The sequence below is a fragment of the Lissotriton helveticus genome, chromosome 4_1, assembly GCF_964261635.1.
Source record: "Lissotriton helveticus chromosome 4_1, aLisHel1.1, whole genome shotgun sequence".
Taxonomy (NCBI): domain Eukaryota; kingdom Metazoa; phylum Chordata; class Amphibia; order Caudata; family Salamandridae; genus Lissotriton; species Lissotriton helveticus.
In genome coordinates, this window is record NC_136063.1 from 151,012,329 (window position 1) to 151,039,593 (window position 27,265).

The following is a 27,265-nucleotide window of genomic DNA, read 5'->3' on the forward strand; positions in this document are numbered from 1 at the left end:
AGGATATATATTCCAGTTCTGGAGGTGAGATGAGTGGCAGAACTGGTTTTAAGGCAGTTCTGGCATGAGCAGCCTAAAGGATGTTTTTACAAAGTTATTTTTCTGCTTAAGTTTTAAAAAATCAGATTTTAAACACAGTGGCCCTGATCACTGGTTGCTTGTTAAATTCTGATCCATGCGTACACCATTGTTTACGCTTGGGATGCAGGGCTCGGAAAATCCACTAGCCCACTTGCCATTGTGAGCCAGACTTAATCAGGACAAGCTATTTTTGGGGACAATTATTGAATGCGTTAAATAACTCAACATTGCTCAAATTTCGGCTGGTCACCCTCTGAAACGTAACAGGAAAAAGCATATGGTGTTTACCGTATCATGTTGATTTTGGTGCATTAAGCACCCATATCTGTATGTTATTTCCCAGAAATTCGTAATAGGTGCTTTTTATCACACCAAATAGTTAACAAAGCATTGCTATTTACTGATGCAATAAATAGCACTTATTCTTGTGACAGGCCCTTAACAGGAAATATTGTTGTAGCCTTTTCCTTAACAGAAATAGGAAAATCTAATTTTAATCCCACCTTAGATTACTTAGGGAAAGTCCACTAGGCCAACACTGTGAAATAGCTTTTCCATTTCGTTTCACTGTGGGGGCACACTAAGATGCAGTGTGCCCAATTTAATTACCACACACCTGTGGGCTTGTAAGGCACACTTTAGGTTGACTAATAAATACATAAAAATAGGCTTTTTCTAAATCCAAAAGGCATTTTACCCTGACATGCGCAACTGCAGTGCATTTAAGCTGCAGCCCAGGCAGAGCAAAGTGCTGCTCCTGACAGACATAAAAATTAGGTCGAGACTAGCATAGGATGCGCGCATGCGCAGTCTCGCTTCAAGACTTCATGTCTCAGAGTAGCGAGGGTAAACCCCGCCCCTCTTCTCCCTTGGCTGGCCTCCTAAATGGCGGCCAGCCATTGGAGAAGAGGTCTCTGTAACATCATTGACTCGCTGTAAGCCCCATCCTTTTCGGATTGAGGGGCGTGTTTTTTTCGTTTCATTCTCTAAAGAAAAACCGCCCCCCCCAAGTCTGAAAAGGACGGGGCTTACAGTTCCTTATCTTCTTTATGGGGCCATCTGTTTCGCCCCATTAAGAAGATAAGGAACCTTTTACCGCAGCAGTAAGTCGGCAGGCAAAGAGAAAATTACGACAGATGCCTTGTTTTTCTTCTCGCGCGTCTCTCTCCCCTTCACTCCGCCCGGACTCTATTCTCTCACTCAACTCCTCTCCTCATTCATTGTATCTAGCTCAGTGTCCTTCGCGGCCCCCCGCCTTCCCGAGCCTTCCTCCTTCCCCCTCAGCCTAATGTTCTTCTCTCATCCCTTCTCTCCCGTGTTTCTCCCACAGGCATAGGAGAGGAAGCGCGTGTGCGAGCTCCTGCATCCTCTTAAAGAGACAGGCGCTAGCGCTTCTACTCGGGAAAAGAGCAAGACTTGACGAGTCGGGAGGAAATAGAAAACAACCTCACACGTCTTGGGAGAGGGAGTGGTTATTGTGTAATCCTCATTTTGGGGAGGTGTCACACTGCGCGTTCCCATTCTTTAAGTGAGGGAGTACTGGGGATAGCGTGCAACACCGAGCTGTCTTATAGCCTTGCTATTAAAGGCGGCCATTTTAGACGAGGCTCCTTACCTGGCCAGTCCTCACTGAGTCTGACAAAGAAGGAGCCTTGGGTGAAAGGGGTTCAGAGCGAGCCACGAGTACCACAGCGCATTGCCAAAGCTGGGCTTGCTCGGATTGTGAAGTATCAGACTAGGGCACTATTTCGGGCCGTTCCAGACCAGTGTCTTTACAGTTCTCGTCTTTGTTCTGCCTTTTCTCACCTGTCCCTCACTCTGCCACTGCTGATGGGCGAGTACCGCAGGTTTCCCGCCTCCTCCCCTGTGGGGATGGGGCTCTGTGCGCATCAACGAGCATCTGCTGATGTCGTTTATTCATCTGGCGCATAGGAATTAAACACAACACAACCTCCCCCGTCTCACTTTCCCCACTGCCCTACCCTCCCCACCTCCCTTTTCACCAGGACTGCTTCAGCGTCCTCGCTTTCCTTCTTGTCTGCTTTCTGCATGCTTCATCTTTGCTTCCCTAACGCCTCTTCTTGTGGAGCTCTCTGTGTGTGTGTGTGAGTGTGTGGGGCTCTTAGTGTGTGTGTGTGTGGGGCTCTCTGTGTGTGTGTGGGGGGGTGGCTCTGTGTGCGTGTGGGCCTCTGTGTGTGTGGGGGGCTCTGTGTGTGTGTGTGGCGCTCTGTGTGTGTGTGGCGCTCTGTGTGTGTGTGGGGCTCTGTGTGTGTGTGGGGCTCTCTGTGTGTGTGTGGCTTTGTGTGTGGCTGTGTGTGTGTGTGGGGCTCTCTGTGTGTGGCTCTCTGTGTGTGTGTGGCTCTGTGTGTGTGTGGCTCGCTCTGTGTGGGGGGCTCTGTGTGTGTGTGGGGGGCTCTGTGTGTGGGCGGGGCTCTGTGTGTGTGGAGCTCTGTGTGTGGGGCTCTGTGTGTGTGTGTGGGGCTCTGTGTGTGTGTGGGGCTCTGTGTGTGTGTGTGTCTGTGGTCTGTGTGTGTGTGGGGGCACTCTGTGTGTGTGTGTGTGGGGGGCTGTGTGAGTGTGTGGCACTTTGTGTGTGTGGGGCTCTGTGTGTGTGTGGGGCTTTGTGTGTGGCGCTCTGTGTGTGTGTGTGGCGCTCTGTGTGTGTGTGTGGCGCTCTGTGTGTGTGTGTGGTGCTCTGTGTGTATGTGGGGACCCTCTGTGTGTGTGTGTGTGTGTATGGGGCTGTGTGTGTGTGTGTGTGGGGGGCTCTGTGTGTGGGGGGGGGCTCTCTGTGTGTGTGTGTATGGGGGGGCTCTCTTTGTGTGTGTGTGGGAGGCTCTGTGTGTGTGGCTCTGTGTGTGGGTGCAAATGCAATAGGTCTCGCATTTGCGAGAGATTAAGCTATTGACATTGTAAATGGCAATGCCAACACATAAATAAAAATGTTGTCATTTACAATGCCAATAGCTCTAACTTTGGCAGAGGCGAGACCGTTGCATTGTAAAGGCTTGTTGTCATATATGTGGGTGGCATAACTACACACAGTATCCCACATATCACTTTACCGTACCACAAGTGCAGTTTAGACAGTGGACTAATAGGAATGTTGAAAAGGCTAAATAGGAAGTTCTACTGTACAGCACATGTTTTGGAGGGGTTGCGCAGGCTCTTTACTACTGTTTAGCAGCGGTAAGGTGCACAAAGTCCTAAAGCAGAAAAAAGGATAACAATTCTGTAGTGAGCATGCAGAAAAGGCAGATTTACTATAGATAGTATTTGCTTGCCGGTTTCAAAACCGCAGGGAACCTAAACCGTAAGGAGCAAGGAAGTTGGTGTAACCAATAGTACAAGCCTGGTTACTAGTAATCCTGGAATCAAGGTGGGTAGAGGAAATAAAGCAAAGTGAGCCAACACAGAATCCGTAAGCAAGTTCAGAAAGTAGGCACCTAGTCAAAACCTAGTGAACCGCAAAAGGGAAAACAAAAAGAAAGGTGAGGAAACAGTGATGAATGAACTACAAGCATAACTTTAGTGCAACATGGACAGTTGCCAGGCACATTCTCAGAGGAAGTTCACATCTTCAATACTGCTGCTGCCAACATTATCGTAAAATTCCCACCCCTTGAACCCTTAATATTCCCAGAAATCTCTGCGCCTGAGCCAGGTCGGCCTACCACAATGTTGGAGGAAGCACGTTGCAATGCTTCCCTGCCGTCTCCCACGAGCAAACCAGGATCTTTCAAAGCTTTGCGTATTCCTGAAAAACTAGATGTATGAAACTGCATGTGAAACCTGACTGTGGGATGATTGATTAAGCATTCCATGTCTGACTCTCTCCATTCTTTTTCCCCTCTTGTGTTCCAGCTTTTCCTGGATGATGCCAAGGTGAAGAACTTTATCACATGTTTTAAAGGTATGGGGTATTTTCTTGCTTCCTTTCTATGAGTCTGAATGTGTTGTGCTGTACTGATGGTGTCATGTACTGGTCAGTCATGGGGACCATTGTGGTTTTCTGGCTGAATAGACCAAAGCATGAGGGTATGTCAAGGATGGGGATTCTACACTCACAGTGTGATTCTTTTTCCCGCTGCCCTTCCATTTGATAAGTATGATAAGCCGTCAAGCAAACCATTACTTACACTTCTGTTCTAAGTCTGTTAGACCGCCATGGACGATGAGGAAGAGTTAACATCTGAGCTCCATATTGCCCCAGCAGCTTCCCAACATCCGACACACTGTTCCTGGGGTTTTGTCCAACCACTCACTAATGTTTGGGATGCCAAACAATAGCCTTCAATGTCTGAAGCACACCACTCTCACAGGATCATTTTAATGTGTTCTGTTCGTTTCTGGGGATTTTAAGGTTTGTTGTGATGACAATTACTTGGCAGTAACCCACATAAAAACAGAGACATCCTTTATTACATACACTGGGCTTGGCATGAGAAAGATATAACCCTTAATTCGATGATTGACCAAATTACAAGGAGAGTGTTCTTCCCTATCAGCAGTGCAGCGTCTACAGATGATGGCAGCTAAACTCCTAGCTTTACAGCTGCATAGGAAGCATATTTTTTCCGAGCTTTAAACCACTTTGTGTAAAGAAGCTATTGTCATGTGCAGTGGGATGTGGGTAAGCTACTAACGTGCATTCTGCGCCTTGTCTAAGATTAGAACTTGGATATAAACTCCTCTGCCTGAAAGCAGGTGGGGATTTCTCTAAAATATTTGCCCGGTTGTAGAATTTTAATAGAGATTCTTTAGTGGGGTTGGATGTGAGTTCTGTTGATTTGCCCTTATGGTTGTCAATAAAAGTAATTCTTCTTGAGATTGGATCAGCTAAGGTTTAGAATGCTGATAATATTAGCTTTACTATTTTTTAAATATTGGCTGTTTGCAATCCTGAGAGAGAATCCTAGAGCTCTGCAATCATGCAAGATAGCCTACTATGTTGTCAATCATTTGAGGAGCATAACGAGGCCTCCTGCTCCGCCTGTCTCGCCTTCCCATCAAAAAAGACAATTTGGAATGGTAGTGACCATTGACAATCTCGGCGCACCATGGAGCAACATTGAGATGAGGATACCCCCAACATCTTCGTAGTAGATGTTGAAAAAGTGGAAGCGGAAGGTGAGGTTGAAGTCAAACAGGCCGCACCCTTAAGCCCAGAACCCAAATCTCCGTCGGACTCCCAAGATCCAAGACTTGCCGCCGGCACCGGCCCAACATCAGAAGATGACTGCTGTGAGTACCAGTATACACCAAGGCACTCATCGCCCTTTCAGGGGCCAGGCATGAGTCTGCAATTGAGGTCACAGTCTTCCACGCCTGGCTAGCTCCGACCTCTGTTGGCACAACGTCGGCTCCCAAGGATGCCTCGGAGCTGAAACAGCGATTGGCGTTGATGATGGCCTCAAAGCCGAAACTGTCTTTCAACGAGTCACGACAACCCGTGTCGGCCATTTTAGTTTGGGTAATCAAGAAACGAACCAAGAAACGAACAACCTAGGATATCCAATAATCCCCCTGAATTATTTAGAGTGTAACAATTGGAAGATGGCCCGTCCTAAGTTGCATGTTGGATGGTGGCCGTATTTTCGGAAAGGTTGAACCTCCATAGGGATAAGAACCGCCTCTCAATTTAAAAGGATTATATACAAATATACAATACACAGAGGTGATTAGACAAAACGTATTTACAACATATTCAATACACACTTATTCTTACCAAAAATCATTACGAACAGCTATACATCAAGTATTGGTAGTTACTCGAAAATTATTTCAAGGGAAACATTTAACCAATAGATCTTAAATAGATGCAGGGCAAACACTTGAGTTCACATCACACAGATTCATAAGTGTACCACCTGTCTGTTCATTTCTTCCGATTCATTCAGACCCCTATTGACCGTATCAAGGAGATGTATCCATTTACATTCTCTAAGACTGAGAGTCCTATTGAAATCTCCACCCCTAGCATTGGCTATCACTTTTTCAATAACCCACCATTTGATGCTATTCGGTTAATGTTCAAGGAGGTGAAATGCTCCACCAAAGGAGCTCCAGCAGTTTTGCAACGTATCCGGCTGGTATGCTGGAGGATATGGCACTTAACTCTTTGAATCATCTGTCCAACATACATAAAACCACAGGGGCATACGATGGCATAAATCACCCCTGTGGTATTACAATTGCTGTGTTCCTTCAAGGCGTACGTTCGATTATTGTAGGTAAATGTAGTACATTCCTTAGTGAGAGCACACGCTTTACATGTGCCACATTTCTTATGGCCCACTACAGGCGGAAGGCCCCATAATGTAGTTTGGGTAACCTTAACCGGTGTGGGTAGCAGGGATTTTATCAAGTGGTCTCTAATGTTTCTCCCTTTTCGGAATGCATGTAACGGAGGCTCTAGATCACCAACTACTTCCTTTACCAAGTGCCAATGGTGATTAATCACCTTTTTGATCATATTGCTTTTAGTATTAAAGGTGGTAACACATACTAATCTCTCATCCTGGGGTGCTTTCTCCTGTACCGTTAACAGTGCTTCGCGATGGTTATGCCATGCACGTTTCCGTGCCTTTTTCAGCAGGCGCATTGGGTATCCTCGTTCGCTCAACCTAGCAATGAGTAATGCGGCTTCATCTAAGAAGTCTTCTTTTTTAGTACAGTTCCTCCGCAACCTCAGAAATTGACCAAAGGGTAATGCGGGGATGATGACTTGAATATCTTAGAAGCGTATTACGCTCACTGCTTTTTCTATATAAACTTGTGAACAAGCAGCCCGAATCTGCCTTAATTTGAATGTCCAGGAAATTTATTGTCACATTATCCGACTTCATTGTGAATTGAATGTCAGCCATGCGCAGATTTAACCACTCGTAGAATTGTGACAAAAGGTCCTTACTACCCTCCCAAATCAATAGGACATCATCGATGTACCTGGCCCACATCGAGATGTGGTCAAAGTAAGGATTGTTATTGTTCAGGACGTGGTTGCTCTCGTATTTGCTCATAAAAATTATAGCCAGATTTGGAGCGAAGCTAGCGCCCATTACCCAAACTAAAATGGCCGACACCGGTTGTGGTGACTCGTTGAAATTACCCTAGTATCGTGATTTAATTAATATTTCTATATAATCGACCATGGATCATGTTGAAATTAATTAATTTTGACACGAACTGTGCCCCATCTCCCCTTTTTCGATATCACTGCACGGGGTGCTCAGGACTCATTCAATTTGACTATTGGGTAATATGACTAGTATTGCGACTTGGTTAATTTGCTTTTAACTAACTCAGCATATTTTCCATATATAATTGAATATGGATCACATTGTAATTAACTAACACGAACAAGGTCCAGTCCTCTTGCTATATCGCTGCACTGACGGCCGTAATCACACGTACAGGGCCCTAGTCCCTTTTCTATATCCCCGTATTGAATGGCGGCTCGTTCAATGTTGGATGGCCGGTAATGCTGTGCTGCCTCCTTGGATGCCCCGGAGAAAACGTTTACGGTGAGCGGTTGATATGGGGCTCGACTTAGAGTAACTCCAATCGGACCTTGGTAAGGGTTGTCTAACCCGTTGTTTTTACTTTGTAGTAATTTGATTACGACGCGGGAGATGTTCTCTCTCTTCAAACCAGTATGGTCTTAAAATTAGAATTGGCCAAGGAGGACATTTCATAAAGTTACAGAATTGAATTCGCAGGTAACTATTTCTTCTCCTTGATGTTTGGATAGTTAGAGACATATAGACCATTGACTGACACTAATATGTACCCTGTATGAATTTCTTTAGAAGTATTGAACCACTACCATCTATTGGTATTCGGATTCGATCTGGAGTTCATAAGGTAATTGAATTGGTCGTCTCTCTCTCTTTTTAAAGTTGACCGTCACACCCGAATTGACCTTGACAAAATCTGGTCTGTTCATTCATTCCCCTTGTAGGCTATAGAGTCACCAGCTTGTTGCGGGGGATTCTTCAACACTTACACCAGTCAGGGTAAGTGAATTGAATCAATGGGCAATCCTTAGAATTAGTTAGGATTAGACAACAGTGTAAAATATGTACTTATCTTCTTTTGTAGGGACATCGATAATCCCTTGGTTGCCCCTATTGTCCTGATGAAGACTCTCACGGCCCAGGCATAACACACCGTATGGCCTTAAGACGAGTCGAAACGTTGACGCTATATATATATAAGCCGGACCCGATCAATATTCTCTACATTGATGTGCAAAATGTATGATTTATTCATGTACAATGTATGAGAGGATTTCTTTTAAATAATTTAGTGGTCAGGTTTTGCAGGATGGGTTATTGATGATCCATCACTGTGCTAGTAACTAACTTGAATATTTTGTGTCACCACTTATTTGATTTCTTTTTCTTCTCTAAATCACACCCCCTTTTTGCACTCTTTTGCTTTGTTGCACGCTCCTTTGGGGCAACCACCGTGGACTGTAATCTTTTGCAGTTATGAACTATTGTTAACTTGTGTAACTGTGAAGCAATTAATTAAAATATTGCTTTTCTATTGATACTGTTGTCTATTCCATGCCCAGACTTCTGTTTCACAAACATATGCATTTTTGGATAGAGCTGACTAATGTATACATGCTCCCAACTCTGTTGAATCAATGATCATTTACTGATGAATTCAGTTAATAAATTATAGAGGTCTTGGACCATTGTTTTTTAATAACTAGGTTAAAGGCCAGCTGCCGGCAAACTTGTTGATGGTGCATGCCGTCCGCAAGCAGGCCAACGGTTAGGGCACTGAGGATGCCCCACCTCGACAAAGCAAAAAGATTTATGCTATGGAGAAGAGAGTTGCCTCACAATCCATGACTCATTAGCATATTGGCAATTATATAGGGTATTAGCAGGGTATCACTGTGCCCAATGGGCAGAAATGGGGGAACTCATGAAATATCTGCCCGACCAATACAGGCAGCGGGCGCAGGAAATCATGTTGGAAGGCTGACCATCTCCAACACTTCCATCAGGCGTACCCTCGAAGCAGCCAACACCCCTGTCAGCGGCATAAATTCCAGTGTCCTAATCTGCAGGTATGCTTGGCTACGTATATCTGGCTTTAAGGCAGAAGTCCAGCTGCATCTGATCAACATGCCATTTGATGGAGAACACCTCTTTGGCCCACAAGTTGATCAGATGCTAGAGAAGATAAACAAGGACACTGATACTGTCAAAGCAATGGGGCTCTCAAGTATCCAATCACCCGTTCCACTTTTCGCCACAAAGGTTACCTCCCCAGAGGCTTCCTCCTATCAGAGGCAGCAGGATACTCCAGGGGTGCCTGTAGGGGAAATGATGCCAAGGGCCGTGTGTAGAGGTGGAATGGCTAAGGGAGCCACCCCTCTTTCCCAAGCAGTGACTCCCTCTCCCTTCCCCTGATCAAACACCATGTGTCTGAGGATGTCTGCAATGATTCCTTTCACAGTGAATAAACATCACCCCAGATCAGTGGGTCCTGTCCATTGTAGATGAGGGTTACTGCCTGGAGCTCAGTGCCTCACCACCAACCAGCCCACCTCACAAATACTCCCTTTACCCCCAATACCAGAGGCTCCTCCAAGAGGAAGTGGATGCTGTTTAATTTAAAAGAGCCATAGAGCCAGTGCTGCCTCAACAATGCAGCAAAGAAGCATGCTCTATGTACTTCCTAATCCCCAAGAAAGACGAGTTCCTGAGGCCCATTCTAGACCTTCGACCCCTTAACAAGTACATCCTATCGGAGAATTTCCAATTAGTCACGCTCTAGGACGACATAACACTACTCAGGCAAGGCCACTTCATGACCGCCTTTGACTTGAAGGGCGCCTACTTCCACATCCCAATCCAACCAGCACGTTGCCATTACCTCAGATTCATGGTAAGTGGGCAGCACTTTCAATTCGAAGCCTGCCCTTTGGTGTTACCACCGTGCGTAGGGTTTTCATCAGACGAGGAGCGGCGTCCACGTCTTCCTGTACCTCAATGACTGGCTGACAAAGAGTGCAAGCAAGAGACTGTGTCTAGTTTACACAATTAGATCTGCTTCACAATCTGGGCTTCACCATCAACGTGGGAAAATCCCACCTTCAGCTATTACAGACTCAACCCTTCCTAGGGTCAATATTGAATCCAGTCACTTGACAGGCTTACCCCAGTCACGCTTGAGTCCAAGCCTTTCATTCCCTTCTGTCTCTCTTTCAGCCAAATCGTCAGCTCACTGTATGCACAGTGATGCACTTATATGGCATGATAGCTTCCTGCATCGCCATCCTTCCCCATGCCTGATTTGTATATGCATCCTCTCCAAAAGTGCCTTGCAGCACGGTGATCGCAAGCGGAGGGTCTATGGGAAGTGCTAGTGTTGATAAAGGTCAACACCCATTGCTGTCTGCAGTGGTGGAATAGCAACAATTTGTTATGGTACAGGCCTTTCCTAGACCCAGTCCCCACGTGATCCTCACCATGGACGCCTCTCTCTCAAGCGGCGGGTACACCTACAGGACATAACTGGTCAGGGTTTATGGACTCCCCTCCAACAGGATTTTCACATAAAGTAGCTGGAGTTGTTGGCAGTTCAATTGACTTTCAAGGCCTTTCTCTGCCACGTTCACCCCAAAGCAGTTCTGATCAAAACGGACATGACTACCATGTACTACTTACAGAAATATTGGGGTACACACTCATTCCAGCTGTCGGCTTTAGCGCAGGACATTTGGTGCTGCGCGATCAGCGACAAACTTTGCCTCCTACCTGGGTACATTCCGGGATCGGTCAACAACTTTGCAGACCTGCTCAGCAGGATGAAGCAACAAGTCCATGATTGGGAACTCCACCTCGAAGTCTTGCGCCCCAATTTACGGAGTTGGGGTTTTCTCGATATAGGTCTGTTTGCAACAGCTGAAAATGTCAAATGCCCAAACTTTGCCTCTAAGTTTCACACCCACAGTCCATGGGCAGTACGCTGTGGATAAACTGGCTTTTCCGCCTCTCCCACTCTTACTGTACGTGATTTGTAACCTTCATATTTAAAGAAACAACACATCTCACTAATATTGAGGAGGTGTCTTTAGAAGATTGTGAGACCCTCCCTATCACATGCAACACCGCAACACCTCACCAACATTTTAATGTTATTATCTCCTCTACAGACCACCACCTACTAATGCAACATTCCCACATACATTGCTAGACATAATCTCTAACCTTACAATAAACTCAAAGCTATGCATCCTGGCTGACCTCACATATGTTTTGACAAATCCAATATGCTACACCCCAGAACCATGCTCACGGGCTTAAAGACACAACCTACAGCAACTTATTTCTAAACCCCACATTCTTCGTTGGACACACAGATATCATTTTTACCAACCCAAACCTAGTCGCACTCCAAACAATTACTCCTCTCTCGTGATCAGACCACATCCTTGTTACATTCAAATACAAGAAACCAAAACCCACCACAACTAAAACCATCTTACCCTCATCCACATACCGACCATGAAACAAGCTGAATCTGGAGGAACTAGAAAAACTGTTGAGCTCCAACACAGATATAGTCACCATCAATTCTGACATTCAGTGGATGGCTCCAGGGAGCTTTTGATCTCCTAGTTCCTCTGAAGACATCTTAGCATAATAAAACAAAACACAAACCTTGGACGAATATAGAATTAAAAAAGATCAAAAAACAAAATTCTAAGCTTTACCGCAACTGGCTCAAAACAAACAACCTTGAAGACAAGATATCTCTAGACAGACATAACAGAATACAGAAGTCAATAATCAAAAGAGCAAAATAATCTATTCTATTCAAACTGAATCCACAATGAAAAGTGTGATAATAAACCAAAATGCACAGTAGCTACCAATCCCAGTTCTCAAGATGTGTGTGACAGACTGGCTAACCAACACAAATCTAAAGCAAATATTTTGGAAATCTACTTGAACAACAAAAAAACAATATACCTAACCTGTGTCGACAATACCCTCTAGCCAAAGGCAACGATAGCAACTACGTTCCTTCAAAAAACTTTCACCAACTGAATTTCTGGACATTGTCAAAGCAAGCAAACCAGCCAGCTGACCCTCTTACCCTTGTCCATCTCAAGTCTTCAAAAACAACCTACTGTCAACTTCAGTGGCCATCTCAGTAAGAACACTCATCAAAAACTCCTGAACAACAGGAGTTTTCTCAGACTTAAAAAAGGCACATGTGCCCGCTTTAATGAAAATAAATCTACCTGGACAATCAAGACCCCGACAACTACAGACCTGTAGCAAATATTCATGGCCAAAGTTCTAGAAAGAGCAACTTTCGACCATTGAAGGCAGTTTAATGCTTTCCAACTCCCAAACTGTTTTTGTCCAGTAAGAATTGGCCCTAATCTGTATCTGGGATGACCTTAAAAATATAGTTGACTAGAACGGGGTTGCTGCCCGCATTCTCTTGGACCTTTCAGTAGCCTTTGACACAGTGGATCATTCAATTCCAAAGGCTTGAGAAAGCTGGAATAGAGGGCAGAGCTCTCATTTGGATCACATCCTACCTACACAACAGAACAAATATTATGCACTGTTAGAAGCGGGGATTCCGGTAGGCTAGGGAACGCGCCAGAGCCAGGCAGAAACCCCTGGTCTAGTCAGGGCGAGGGAGCTACACCCCGAGGATAACCCCTGCTCACCCCCCTGGTAGCTTCGCACGAGCAGTCAGGCTTATCCCAGAGGTAATGTGTAAAGCGTTTGCGCAACACACACACACCGGCGACACACTAGGCACACTACAAAAGAGACTCCACACAAGGTTATGTAAAAATAGGCTTTGTATTATAAAACACATTAGATTCACAATCATAGATATATATATACACTGTGTCAACTGGCACCAGGTAGCAATTTACAGGGGACTATGTACATGTCAGCGCCAATCGGGCCGCTGCCAGAACCATTGCAAAAGAACAAGTAATCAATATAGAACACCCAGTAACTACTGGCAAGATCATAAACGTAGCATCCTATCAACATGAGGCATAAACACATTAGATCAGGCATGCACCTACTGACCTGACGTCAGGCATCCCCCTAACCTAAATGCAACATCATTAGGGTAAAAAACATTATGCATAACCATATTAAGATGGGCATGCATCATGAGCATGAGGGCATCATCATTAGCATAAAAGCATTAGGCATAAAAACATATCATGTATTCTCATTAGGCCTCAGACACAAATTAGGCATAATATTAGCAATGCAAAAACTGCTTACAGTTTAACTGTCATCCACGGTGTAGATTAGGCTGTGGCGCTCCTGCGCCTGGGGAGCCCCTACTCTGGGGCTTGAAAGTACCAAAGTGCCCACACCTTTGCAGCTGCCCGCTCCTGCGGTGCAGCTGTGACCTAGGTGAGCCCCCCTCTGGGACTCAAATGAATCGGGCGCTAACAGTGCGAGTTGGAGCCCCACTCTGGGACTCTGAAAGGATTGTCACCCACAACGTTTCAGCTGCCCACCTTTGCGGCGCAGCTGGGATGAGCCCAAGAGGCACTGCCAACGATTGCTTAGGGTGGAGCCCCCCTCCGGGCTTCTGGAATTCAAAAGAGTGCCCCAAAACGTTGCCGCGGCCCGCAACTGCGGCACCGCTATTACCAATGTGAGCCCACTCTAAGACGCAAAAGAAATGGCACCCACGTTGGAGCCCCTCTCTGGGACTCTGAAATTAAAAATATGACCAACCGTTGCAGCTGCCCGCTCCTGCGGTGCAGCTGTGACCAATTTGAGCCCCCCTCTGGGACTCAGAAGCAGATGGCACTAACAGTGTGTAGTTGGGCCCCACTCTGGGACTCTGAGAAGTAAATGGTCCCAAATGTTGCAGCGGCCCGTAACTGCGGCGCCGCTGGGCATCCCACAAGAACACTGGCACCACTGACTGCACAGGAGCTCAACTCCGGGACTCTGAAGCAAGAAAGAATGCCCCTGTCACAGCTGCCCACTTCTGCGGTGCAGCTGGGAATGCAGTGTCCCTCGCAGGCCCGGGATCAAATGCGGAGTTGTTGGCAGTCCGCCACTTAATCCAGGCAGTCCCCGCAGCCCCGCCCGAACCCACAGGGCTGCTTAGCCTCCCCCGCTGACCGTTACCTGGAGCGGGCCCTGGCTGGAGATTTCACTATTCTTCCAGGACGCTGGGCTTTTCGACGAGGCGGCACAGGGGTGGAGCGGCTCAACCCTTCCGAGTTTGAAGGCGGCCGTACTTCTCAGCTCCGGCGTCCGAGTTCCAACTGAGTTTCTTGTTGCCGGGCTACTCCCCGCAACAATCCCAGCGGGGCTCCCCTCTGACGTCAGCAGGGGATCCCGCGCGGTGCTCCCGGCCTGTGGCGATGATTTCCTTGGTGTGATTCTAGGAGCGTGGGGTGGGATCCCGCCTCCGATGGAGCCAAATGCGGAGTGGGCACCCGTTTACCTCAAAACATGAAGCGGGGTGGGCACCCGCAAGAGGCTGCCAAATGCGGTGCACATGCTGGGTGGGCACCCGCCGGCCAGAAATAAGGGTAAATGCGGGGTGGGCACCCGCTCTCTTCCTAAAAAGGACAGGAAACGCGGGGTGGGCACCCACTGACATAAAAATAAGCATAGATGCGGGGTGGGCACCCGCTCTATAAGCAGCATCGGTGGACTCCCTCACGCCGAGATTCCCTAGCAGGCTCAGCAGCAGTGTGCCGCGAGCCACCAGCACTCTTCTCCTCTGGGGAACAGGCAGAAATCAAAGTCCTTTGGGGCTGGAATCAAAATTGTAGCACACCCAAGGCGCTAGGTCCCATGATGACGAGGCAAGGCTGGGCAAGGTCAGCAGGCCAGGGGACAGCACACTAAGCAGAGCAGCAACTCCTAAGAGCAGTCAGATGCAGCAAAGGGGCAGTCCTTCTAGCGCAGCAGCCTTTACTCCTGCAGAGTCTCCCCCTAGGTCCAGCAGAAGGTAGATGGTCAAGGTGGGCACAGGGGCCAGCACGCAGGGTCCCGTGGCGGTTCTTCCTGGCAGAGTGTCCCCTCACGTAAGCCCAAGCACAACACATGGACTCACAGCCCCTGTATTTATACACCTCCCTGCCCTGCGTCTGGAAGGGGGTAGAAGCTTCTGGAAGGGTCTGAGGGTAGGGGTTTCTGGAAGGGTCTTTGGAAGTTCCAGTCCCAACTGGCACTGGGAGGGGTGTTAGTAGGGGGCGGAGCTAGCCCTGTACAGGGCAGGCACTGACCTAGTCATGGACAGGGGATTTCTCCGCCCGCTACTCCAGTTGCAGACCTCCCACTCAGCCTGACCCTGCCTCCCCGGAGCCACCCACTCCTCACCAGCCCCAGTCACTTCTAGAAACAGACATGCAGACAGGGACACAGCACACACAAATGCCAATTTCTAAAAGTATTTACAACAAGGGGTGGTGATGGACAGAGTCTCTGAACTAAGCAGAGTACTCTCACCCAGTCAAGAGATCAGGGCTAGATCCAACACCGTTTTTTAGCTCATTGCACCATCCCAGTTTCAGAACCTGGCTGTATGCAAATTAGTCTGTCCCTGGCCCAGTGCATCATGGGAACAGGGCAGACCAGACTACAAAAGCCAATTCTTACACTGGGAAGGAAACAAGCTTCCGGGGACCGGTTTCTGCCATTTCAGGCGTCTTCGGCCCGGCTTGCTTGAATCCTGATGGTGCAATGAGCAAGGGACTCACATCTGAGTATACCCTTCCACGCTTAGGGTGGACAAAATTATTTACAACAAGGGGTGGTGATGGACAGAGTCTCTGAATTAAGCAGAGTACTCTCACCCAGTCAAGAGATCAGGGCTAGATCCAACACCGTTTTTTAGCTCATTGCACCATCCCAGTTTCAGAACCTGGCTGTATGCAAATTAGTCTGTCCCTGGCCCAGTGCATCATGGGAACAGGGCAGACCAGACTACAAAAGCCAATTCTTACACTGGGAAGGAAACAAGCTTCCGGGGACCGGTTTCTGCCATTTCAGGCGTCTTCGGCCCGGCTTGCTTAAATCCTGATGGTGCAATGAGCAAGGGACTCACATCTGAGTATACCCTTCCACGCTTAGGGTGGACAAAATTATTTACAACAAGGGGTGGTGATGGACAGAGTCTCTGAATTAAGCAGAGTACTCTCACCCAGTCAAGAGATCAGGGCTAGATCCAACACCGTCTTTTAGCTCATTGCACCATCCCAGTTTCAGAACCTGGCTGTATGCAAATTAGTCTGTCCCTGGCCCAGTGCATCATGGGAACAGGGCAGACCAGACTACAAAAGCCAATTCTTACACTGGGAAGGAAACAAGCTTCCGGGGACCGGTTTCTGCCATTTCAGGCGTCTTCGGCCCGGCTTGCTTGAATCCTGATGGTGCAATGAGCAAGGGACTCACATCTGAGTATACCCTTCCACGCTTAGGGTGGACAAAATTATTTACAACAAGGGGTGGTGATGGACAGAGTCTCTGAATTAAGCAGAGTACTCTCACCCAGTCAAGAGATCAGGGCTAGATCCAACACCGTTTTTTAGCTCATTGCACCATCCCAGTTTCAGAACCTGGCTGTATGCAAATTAGTCTGTCCCTGGCCCAGTGCATCATGGGAACAGGGCAGACCAGACTACAAAAGCCAATTCTTACACTGGGAAGGAAACAAGCTTCCGGGGACCGGTTTCTGCCATTTCAGGCGTCTTCGGCCCGGCTTGCTTGAATCCTGATGGTGCAATGAGCAAGGGACTCACATCTGAGTATACCCTTCCACGCTTAGGGTGGACAAAATTATTTACAACAAGGGGTGGTGATGGACAGAGTCTCTGAATTAAGCAGAGTACTCTCACCCAGTCAAGAGATCAGGGCTAGATCCAACACCGTTTTTTAGCTCATTGCACCATCCCGGTTTCAGAACCTGGCTGTATGCAAATTAGTCTGTCCCTGGCCCAGTGCATCATGGGAACAGGGCAGACCAGACTACAAAAGCCAATTCTTACACTGGGAAGGAAACAAGCTTCCGGGGACCGGTTTCTGCCATTTCAGGCGTCTTCGGCCCTGCTTGCTTGAATCCTGATGGTGCAATGAGCAAGGGACTCACATCTGAGTATACCCTTCCACGCTTAGGGTGGACAAAATTATTTACAACAAGGGGTGGTGATGGACAGAGTCTCTGAATTAAGCAGAGTACTCTCACCCAGTCAAGAGATCAGGGCTAGATCCAACACCGTTTTTTAGCTCATTGCACCATCCCAGTTTCAGAACCTGGCTGTATGCAAATTAGTCTGTCCCTGGCCCAGTGCATCATGGGAACAGGGCAGACCAGACTACAAAAGCCAATTCTTACACTGGGAAGGAAACAAGCTTCCGGGGACCGGTTTCTGCCATTTCAGGCGTCTTCGGCCCGGCTTGCTTGAATCCTGATGGTGCAATGAGCAAGGGACTCACATCTGAGTATACCCTTCCACGCTTAGGGTGGACAAAATTATTTACAACAAGGGGTGGTGATGGACAGAGTCTCTGAATTAAGCAGAGTACTCTCACCCAGTCAAGAGATCAGGGCTAGATCCAACACCGTTTTTTAGCTCATTGCACCATCCCAGTTTCAGAACCTGGCTGTATGCAAATTAGTCTGTCCCTGGCCCAGTGCATCATGGGAACAGGGCAGACCAGACTACAAAAGCCAATTCTTACACTGGGAAGGAAACAAGCTTCCGGGGACCGGTTTCTGCCATTTCAGGCGTCTTCGGCCCGGCTTGCTTGAATCCTGATGGTGCAATGAGCAAGGGACTCACATCTGAGTATACCCTTCCACGCTTAGGGTGGACAAAATTATTTACAACAAGGGGTGGTGATGGACAGAGTCTCTGAATTAAGCAGAGTACTCTCACCCAGTCAAGAGATGAGGGCTAGATCCAACACCGTTTTTTAGCTCATTGCACCATCCCAGTTTCAGAACCTGGCTGTATGCAAATTAGTCTGTCCCTGGCCCAGTGCATCATGGGAACAGGGCAGACCAGACTACAAAAGCCAATTCTTACACTGGGAAGGAAACAAGCTTCCGGGGACCGGTTTCTGCCATTTCAGGCGTCTTCGGCCCGGCTTGCTTGAATCCTGATGGTGCAATGAGCAAGGGACTCACATCTGAGTATACCCTTCCACGCTTAGGGTGGACAAAATTATTTACAACAAGGGGTGGTGATGGACAGAGTCTCTGAATTAAGCAGAGTACTCTCACCCAGTCAAGAGATCAGGGCTAGATCCAACACCGTTTTTTAGCTCATTGCACCATCCCAGTTTCAGAACCTGGCTGTATGCAAATTAGTCTGTCCCTGGCCCAGTGCATCATGGGAACAGGGCAGACCAGACTACAAAAGCCAATTCTTACACTGGGAAGGAAACAAGCTTCCGGGGACCGGTTTCTGCCATTTCAGGCGTCTTCGGCCCGGCTTGCTTGAATCCTGATGGTGCAATGAGCAAGGGACTCACATCTGAGTATACCCTTCCACGCTTAGGGTGGACAAAATTATTTACAACAAGGGGTGGTGATGGACAGAGTCTCTGAATTAAGCAGAGTACTCTCACCCAGTCAAGAGATCAGGGCTAGATCCAACACCGTTTTTTAGCTCATTGCACCATCCCAGTTTCAGAACCTGGCTGTATGCAAATTAGTCTGTCCCTGGCCCAGTGCATCATGGGAACAGGGCAGACCAGACTACAAAAGCCAATTCTTACACTGGGAAGGAAACAAGCTTCCGGGAACCGGTTTCTGCCATTTCAGGCGTCTTCGGCCCGGCTTGCTTGAATCCTGATGGTGCAATGAGCAAGGGACTCACATCTGAGTATACCCTTCCACGCTTAGGGTGGACAAAATTATTTCTAAAAGTGTAATTCCTAAAATAGTAAAAGTAAATCTGCGCACACCATTGCGCAGCATTTATTATTTCCATTCCACACATACCAAACATGCCATACTTATTTTGTTTTATTTAGGAATTATCCCATAAGGGGGGAGTTCCCAATGTTAGTCTATGGAGGGCAGAGAGCGCACGCACTCTGCACTGCTAACCAGTGCTAAAGTGCCCAGAGTCCTAAAACCACCAACACCATGTCAGCAAAAAGGCTAGGAGGAAGGCAAAAAGTTTAGGAATGACCCTGCAAAAAGGGCCAAGTCCAACATGCACACACCCCTTTAACTTCCAAACCATACAACATTATATCAGGAGTCCCTCAAGGCTCAAGCATCTCACCCATGCTTTTCATCATATACATGAAATCACTATCAGATCTGATCACAAAATTTGACATCAGCTGCTATAGCTACGCAGATGACACACAGATATTTCTGAAATTGAAAGCCCAAAGGACATTAAAACATAATAACTCCATGATTGCCTCCAGGCCGTTGGACGGATGGATGACATGGAGCCACCTCAAATTGAATTCCTCCAAAACTGAAATACTGACCTGTGGTGACTGGAAAACGTACGATCCTCTCTGCACCTGGCCTGACGTTCTGGGAACACTGCCAAAAATTTCTAAGGAGGTAAAAAACCTTGGAATTAACATGGACGCAAAACTGTCAATGAATCAACAAGCGGGTATGGTAGCCAAATCGAGCTTTCTCACAATGAAAATACTGTAACGCATCTTCCTGCACCTAGGATTCCCACATTCAAGCTACTGTCTCTCTTGTCCTATCAAAATTGTACTACACTAATGGTCTGTATCATGGCTCAACCTTGTCAACCATGAGAAGACTACAAAGAATTCAGAATGCTGCCGCTAGACTCCTCCTTCATGTTAAGCCACAAGCACCCATCTCTCCTGCATTAAGGGATCTAAACTGGTTACCTGTTTACAGAAAAACCTCCTTCAAGATGCTTTGTATCACTCACAATAGTGGCGTAACTCAGCCCCGCAGCCCCAGCGGTGCGGGGGGGGGCCCAAGCTCCAAGGGGGCCCCTCAGCACAGTATTTTGGCCGGAGAGCTTCTGACTGAGTCTAGAGGGGGCCCCTCCATGTACCTTGCATGAGGGCCCTCTCAAGTTTCGTTACGCCGGTGACTCACAAAGAAATATATGGCAAAGGGCCACTTTTCGTCAGGACAAAATCAACAAATAAATACTACAAAGGAATCTATGCTCAAGAATTGCTCCCACCCTCATTATTCTTACCTACAAGAAAAAAATCCAAGGGGTGGAACATCTTTCTCTGTTCAAAGAGCCAGACTATTGAATCCCTACCCACAAACATAAGATCTACAGACAACCAGCTCCACTTCAAAGGATTAGTCATAAGCTGTCTCTTCCCCATGTAAAGACTATACTCACAACTCGAGAATGTACCGCAACAGTAAATTCAGACATGACTAACTATACTTCTCATGGTATATAAAAGAGCTGTTGCTATACAAGTATGTCATTTGGACTTTGAACTATGCCTCCGGTTAGTAGCAGAATCATGTATATGAGAGGAAATGTGTATATTGCACCACGGGTTAAATGTGTATATCAGACCATGTCAAAATTTCTACTTCTATGTAAATAAAGGTGCATATATAGAGTTAAGCCTGCTGCTAATAACTGTAATACGTCCCATGTGTCTATTTATGTCTATGTACATTTAATTACAGTTACTTGAAAGCATAAAAAATGATAAATGTGGACAGTAGACGAGCTTTTCAACCACCCGATGTTCCGCGATCGGCGGCCATCTTGGGTTAGCGCTCTAGTGCTTTGCCAGCACCAGTCAATAGAGATGACAATGCATTTCAGTGGTTTTATAACGACGCCGAGAGTAGAATGCCAATAGTCCTCGGAGCGGCAGAACGGGTAGGAATGAGGCAGTGCACTTATGCAGTAAATGTAAGTAATAGACTCCGACCATGAGTCTTTAACAAATATGGTCCATGAGGCAGCAACGAATTACGATGGTATCCGTAATTCACGTAAAGGGTGCGGTTTTCTTTTGCAGTTTACCGAGTGGAATACCCTTCGCCTGCCAGCTCATGGGGCATGCAACGTTTGTCAAACTAGTATGTATCACAACTCCATTCTTTGTCTAGTGATAATTTTGTATACTTCTTTAAATGTTTCTCTCGAATTAATCAGGTCCCCTCTAGCCTCCGCCCTGTGGGGTGCTGTTGTGTGCATTGAGTCACGGGTGTGTGTGTGTTGATACAAGTCAGCCTTTAATTTATGGGGTTGAATGATACATGTTTTGTCACCAATCATGAACGAATAATCAGGGGAAGTTATAGCGTAACTCATTCCCTTGTACATGAAGTATTGAGACAAAGCTTCATTAAACGTGCGAACACCGATGAATAGTGAGATCGCTGCCATTGTTAATAACTTGTGCTGAATGACAGATTATCTATATATATATATATAAATCTGTTGTGTCTCTCTTTTTCCAATTTTCTTTTACAGAGACCGCAATAGGTCAATATTTTTGATAATTTATCACGCTTCACTCGGGCCAGCTCATGCCCTGAAGCCCAAACTACCAGCCGATTTTTGCTGCCAGTTTGTAGGACTGTAGGCTTACTACTTTAGAAACCGAGCACTTTTTAGTAGGGACCATTAGAAGGTCCTGAAGAGTAAGCAGTAGGGGACTGCTTACGAAACATGTAGACCAGGTAGTAAGCTAATCGCTCTACCCCAAAACCCCCTTCTTAATGTTCCCAGCCAGAGAAGTGAATAAAATATATTTTTTCTACTAGCCAGGGAATTTTTAACCTTTTTTTTAAAAACACTCACATAACTAGGTCCCTACACCTCACTGATATCACTCACACTGCACTGTCACATAGCCTCTGTCACTAAAAACAGTGCTCCCGCGTAGTTCGTAGGTCGCAGCACGCCCTGCCCCGTAGAGGGACGGGAAGACCCCCATGATGAAGCATGACACTAAAGGACTTTTTTAGTGTGTGGGGGGTATTTTAAAAAAGCACACTGTGCTCTCATCTTTACTACCCTAAGAGAAAGCTTATTATCTACACTACACGCATACAAATAACTAAAAAACTAAAATATCACCATCACACATTGATAGAATCCTTTTGTTTATGTATACCTATTTGGAGGGTGATTCTGTCAATACCTCTACACTTCCTTTATTGTTTTGGGGCCCAATTAGCAAGCACACACAACCATTACTTACAAAAACAACTCACTACTTACCCCTTTAAAATCTACTGCTTTCATTCTATCCCTACCCCAAACTACTAAACACACAAAAAACCAAGAGCACAATCCTAACACAATTACTGCACAATGAAAAACAAACAAACAAATTATAATTACTAATTTTAGGTTCCAGGCGGACTGCTCGCTGAAAAAGCACTACAATGTCTTCTCAGGAGTCGTAAGCGTTATATAAATACATTTTCAATTATGAGTACACACACACACTTGTGAAAATACACCAAAGCTGGGTTTTAGAGGGACAGGTATCTTCTGCTCACCCTGTTTGTCTCACCTGATATCTTCAGTGGCAAACGATAGGGCGGCACGTTTATTTTCGTCTTTTATTTGGCCACGCTCTGGTGATCTATCTAAAAAAAAGTGACCTTTGGGGAAGTCTTCTCAGCTGTGTGTTATTTAGATTGTTCAGTAAACGTTTAGTATCAATCCCAATATTTTTTCACTTTGAAGCTGTAGTTGCTGTTAGAGCCACATGATGGCGCCAGGGATCTTTTTCTAAATGTATTGCATTTTCCAATTAATACCGATTGTAATGTTACGAATTCAATGTTTAAACCTGCTCGTAACCATGGCTGCCAAGTTTTCAGAGTGCTTAAGTTTGACATTTCCATGTTTTCCGTGTGCTTATGTGTGACATTTCATCGTCCTACTTCTGGCACTTTGAGTGACACTTTCTCACAAGTAGAACCAAGAAGCGATGCTCATGTAATGAGACACATTGTAAAAACCTCCCCCTTTGTGCACGGCGAGGCTGTGGAGCTGAATTGAATAAGCTACAATGCTGCCTGGCTCCACCAGAGGAGGATGAAGTTCACAGCAGGATGCCACGATGAACAAACCTCAGCTGAGAAAGTCCATGTCCAACAGCATTGAGAATAAGCAAAGGCCACTGTTTATTCATATTGACCAGGAGGCTCAGTGTCACGTGGTCTCCAGCCAGTGCAGAGTTTAAACTTTTATTCTGGGACTCTTAAGCCTATATTTTATGTCTTAATAGGAAAAGCCAGGAAGAAAGGGTGATGGCTCGAGCAGCCCTGGTAAACACATGTGCATTTAATCTATGTATGAGTGCCTGTGAGGTTCAGCATTCATTTACTTGACAGATGTGCATCATAGAAGGCGAAATGCACGACATTCAGGGCTATATTTGTACAAAGATATGTCAGGAAGGTACTATAGCTTGCACCACACATTGCCCCTGCCATGCTGCCAATGGTAGTAAAACACAACTATTAACCATCAGACAACTACAAATGTGACGATTCTGACTATTTCAGGCTCCCAAGCTATAAGAATGGCTTGGGCGGCAAGTAATAGTATTTTTTTTATGTATATCGAATTAACAATTAACTGTTATTGTGATCATCTCTAATTAGCCAGAGAGGGCCACCTTGTGGCAAATTGTCACAAGCGCTGGTGTTGGCAATTAAGTGCTGGTGCTGAGCACCGGAAACCAGCGGCTCAAATTAAGCACGGTTACATTTTATCGCTGTTAATAAAGCATGTGATAACATTCAGCATTGCTGCCCTTAACCAGCAGAGGGCCAACTTCGAGGCTTTCAATAAAGCTTGTCATACCGGCAGTATCCTGGTAATCTTAACAGCCAGTGAACTCTAAATCCCAGAATGCACAGTGGTCATGGCTAAAAAGCCGCACAGCTGCCAGACGTGTCAGGTGCAGATGAAACGATACTTGCTGAGCATGTCTTGAGGTTACCACCCCTTGCAAGTACACCTACTGCTCTAAGCACAAGGATGCAGGGTGGTTGATCTTCAGAAGACATTTCCGTTCTGCACGTTTTTTCATTCATTTTCATTAGTTTTTGACAAACATCTGGACCTGCAGCCATCAACCATTGAGTTCTGCTGAGATATTAATTTCCTATTGAGATCAGGGCGTGGTGTGACCAACAGTCATGAGAAGGGCAGTTCACTTCCTGGACCGTTGGGTGTTGCCTCTGCAGCCTTGTTGTGTCAAGACCAGGCGGGGCTGAGGTCAGCTGCACTACTCCTGATGTCATGTGAAGCACCTGTCCACGTCATCATGTGCGACATCTGGGGCTTATTTACAAGCCCCTTATGCCACCAGTATGTCACTTTTTCCCATGGTTTTCATATGGGCTTGCTGGCTGAAGTGCTGAAATTTGCAGAGAGGGCGTCACATTTACATCTGCAAATGGAGGGGGGGGTGGCGTAGAGGAGGCCGAGGCAGGTGGGCAGGTGTACCTGCATAAACTGCTTTTGCCAGCCCAGGGAGAAACGCTGCCACATCTACCTGAGAGCCCCAGTTAAAACGCCGTCACTGCTGCCCTCGACGCTGCTCCAACCGCTGCCTGTCTCCTCCCCCCGCCGCAGCCTCCCACCATCAGCGCTGCCGCCGAGTGGGGGAGTGGGAAAACTACAAGTCCCAGCGGCCTCCGCGACCGGAAGTCGCGGTGAGGCGGAGCGCGCCAGGAGGTGAATAAAAGCAGACTTCAACTCCCGCGTCGCGGGAGCGCGCGGGGCCGCGCCGGGCTAAGCCCGGGCAAAGGGCGGGCCCTCTGTGGCGGAGGCCGGGACGGGGCCATCCCCCTGAGATCCTGCCTAGCTGTCATCTACCAAGGTAAACGCCAAATGCTATTTTCATCTTCTGCACCTGCAAGCTGTTATTTCCTCCATCAGCAATATTGCCTATAGCTTAAAATAACTTTGCGAAGATGAATAAATGCCGAAACACACCCGTGACCACAAGATCTGCAACTAGATTGAAAGACGTCACCAATAGCCCTCTTCCCACAATAACCGCCATAGACTTAATGCTACAAAAAACGATCAATGTCGTGGCGGATGCTATTCAGGACTCCGAAAGACGCCTATCACTTACCCCAGATCTATGTTTCCCGGACCTCTCTTTACACACCACTGGTAACATTAACATTCTGGACAATACTATAAACTCTGAGGAGTCCATCCTAACGTTGTCATTTACAGGGCTTCCTAGCCCTCAAACAAGAGACAACACACAAACAGCCTTGCCTATATCATCTATAGGCAACAGTAGGAACAACAGCCTCGCGCTATCTGGTGAAAACGGCAGTAGCACCCATCTGTCACCCATAGCCCACCTACACCCAGTAGCCCCCTCCCCGGGTGGTTTAACATCTACGACGACGAAACCTGTTACCAAAGTCAGTCGCTTGATAAAGAGCAAAACTAGCCTATTGGCACACGAGGTAAATTTAAGTCATCCATAGCCAAAAAACAAAAATCTCACCTCAAGGCTAAACATCTTAGCTTAGCTAAAGACATCTGGTCTACCTTTAGACTGGCCAAACCTGCCCCAGAAACAGCGACCTTATGTCCCTTTATAAGTAGTCAAGACTCAGATCTGATCTTGAATAAAGAGACGACAGTACCCATAAATATGCCTACACACACCACAGTCAGGGCTGATCACACAATGATAAACACAAATTCACTTCTGAGTGACCTTGAAAGCCTAATTAAGTCCCTCCTGTTACCCATCAGTGAGAGAGTCCTTAATATTGAGAATGCCTTAGGGAAGTTTGAAAGGGCCCAAAATGATGCAACATCTACCTTGCTTAAAACACTGAAGGTATCACAACCAATTTCTACCTTCACACCAGCCAGTAATTCCCTCGCTTTGACTAGTAATAAAAACTTTAGGGCAAAAAAAGCCATAGCAACCCCTATCTCTGCTAGTAAGCGAAACCTGTCAACATGCCAGGAAAAGACTCCTCCAATTATCCCAGCGACAATTCAAGATAGAGGTACTAACATATCCCACCCAGTGGCTGCCATACCAAGTAGCTCTCAAACTTCACCTGACGCTGAGATAGAAGATTGTGAATGGGCCGCCGAAAGCTCCCCGATTAAAATAGTAACTACTCAGGCAGAACAAACGAGACCAACTAAAAACCTCAAACAGGGTATACCTATAAAACAATTAGGTGTTACTCTGACAAAATCGGCGGTATCTAAAAGACCACTTCATGTTAACCTCCTGCCTGAATCTAGCCCGTACACCATTGTAATGATTGGTGTACCTAAATTGGTGGGGGACAGGGTAGAATCTCATGGGGACCTAAAAAACAAGGTGAGCCATTGGCTCACAACTCATAGACCGATCCCTAAACATATTAATGGTCATATTGCACAGGTAAGAAGAGTAGATTGGGTGGGAAACAGATTTAAATCGACCGAGGGTGACTGTATCGTGGTAACCCTTGGGGACAGTCGTGCTGCTAGTTTCATAAGTAGCTGGAAAAGTGGTGTGACAAACAGCTTGATCCGCACCATGGCCTTAAGTTACTTTTACCCAAATAACCTTGGTCATTATCCTACACAAGTACAGCCAACCTATGGACAAGAGGGGTTGCTTGAGCCAATAGTTGATAACCAACCTGGGGCCCATACACTGCCTATTGGTCCACATACCCGAATAAACCTCACTGACTATAGGCATGAACACCCATGGCTGAGTAGGCCTAGCAGCCATCCCAGTAGATACCAGGAGAGAAGTGAGCTTCTTACTCGCCCTCAACAGCAGCTCTATTCATACCCCCATTACTTAGACACACAATATGGGGTACCCATTTCTAATAGATTTGATGCTCTTTACAACACCGATTATCTAGACGAGATCGATTGACAAATCGTATCTCCATCCTCCTACTCTATTTCTACTGAGCCCCCAACTAAGGTAGCTCCCCTTTATAGAGTATCAAGCATTAGTCTAGAGTGCATAAATGTTTCCTTTCTAGAGGCCAGTGAAGCGCCTATGGCAGCTCCCTTAGTACAATCCCACGAAAACACATTGATTGTGAATGGGTGTAGTCACTCATGTCCCTCAAACCAAACCCAACGCATAGTGCCCAGTGGAGTAAAGAACTCTTTAACCACCAGCAATGTAACGCAAGCACACTTAATAAC

At 46.6% G+C, this 27,265-nt stretch overlaps 1 protein-coding gene across 1 annotated transcript in view; it reads left to right on the plus strand.

The window, feature by feature from the left end:
• C4_1H8orf82 (chromosome 4_1 C8orf82 homolog) overlaps positions 1–27,265 on the plus strand; it is a 235,248-nt gene that overhangs the window by 23,194 nt on the left and 184,789 nt on the right. Inside the window, exon 2 of the mRNA XM_078685522.1 lies at positions 3,946–3,994. Within this exon, the coding sequence (XP_078541648.1) occupies positions 3,946–3,994 (49 nt within the window). The remainder of the gene's footprint in view (positions 1–3,945; positions 3,995–27,265) is intronic.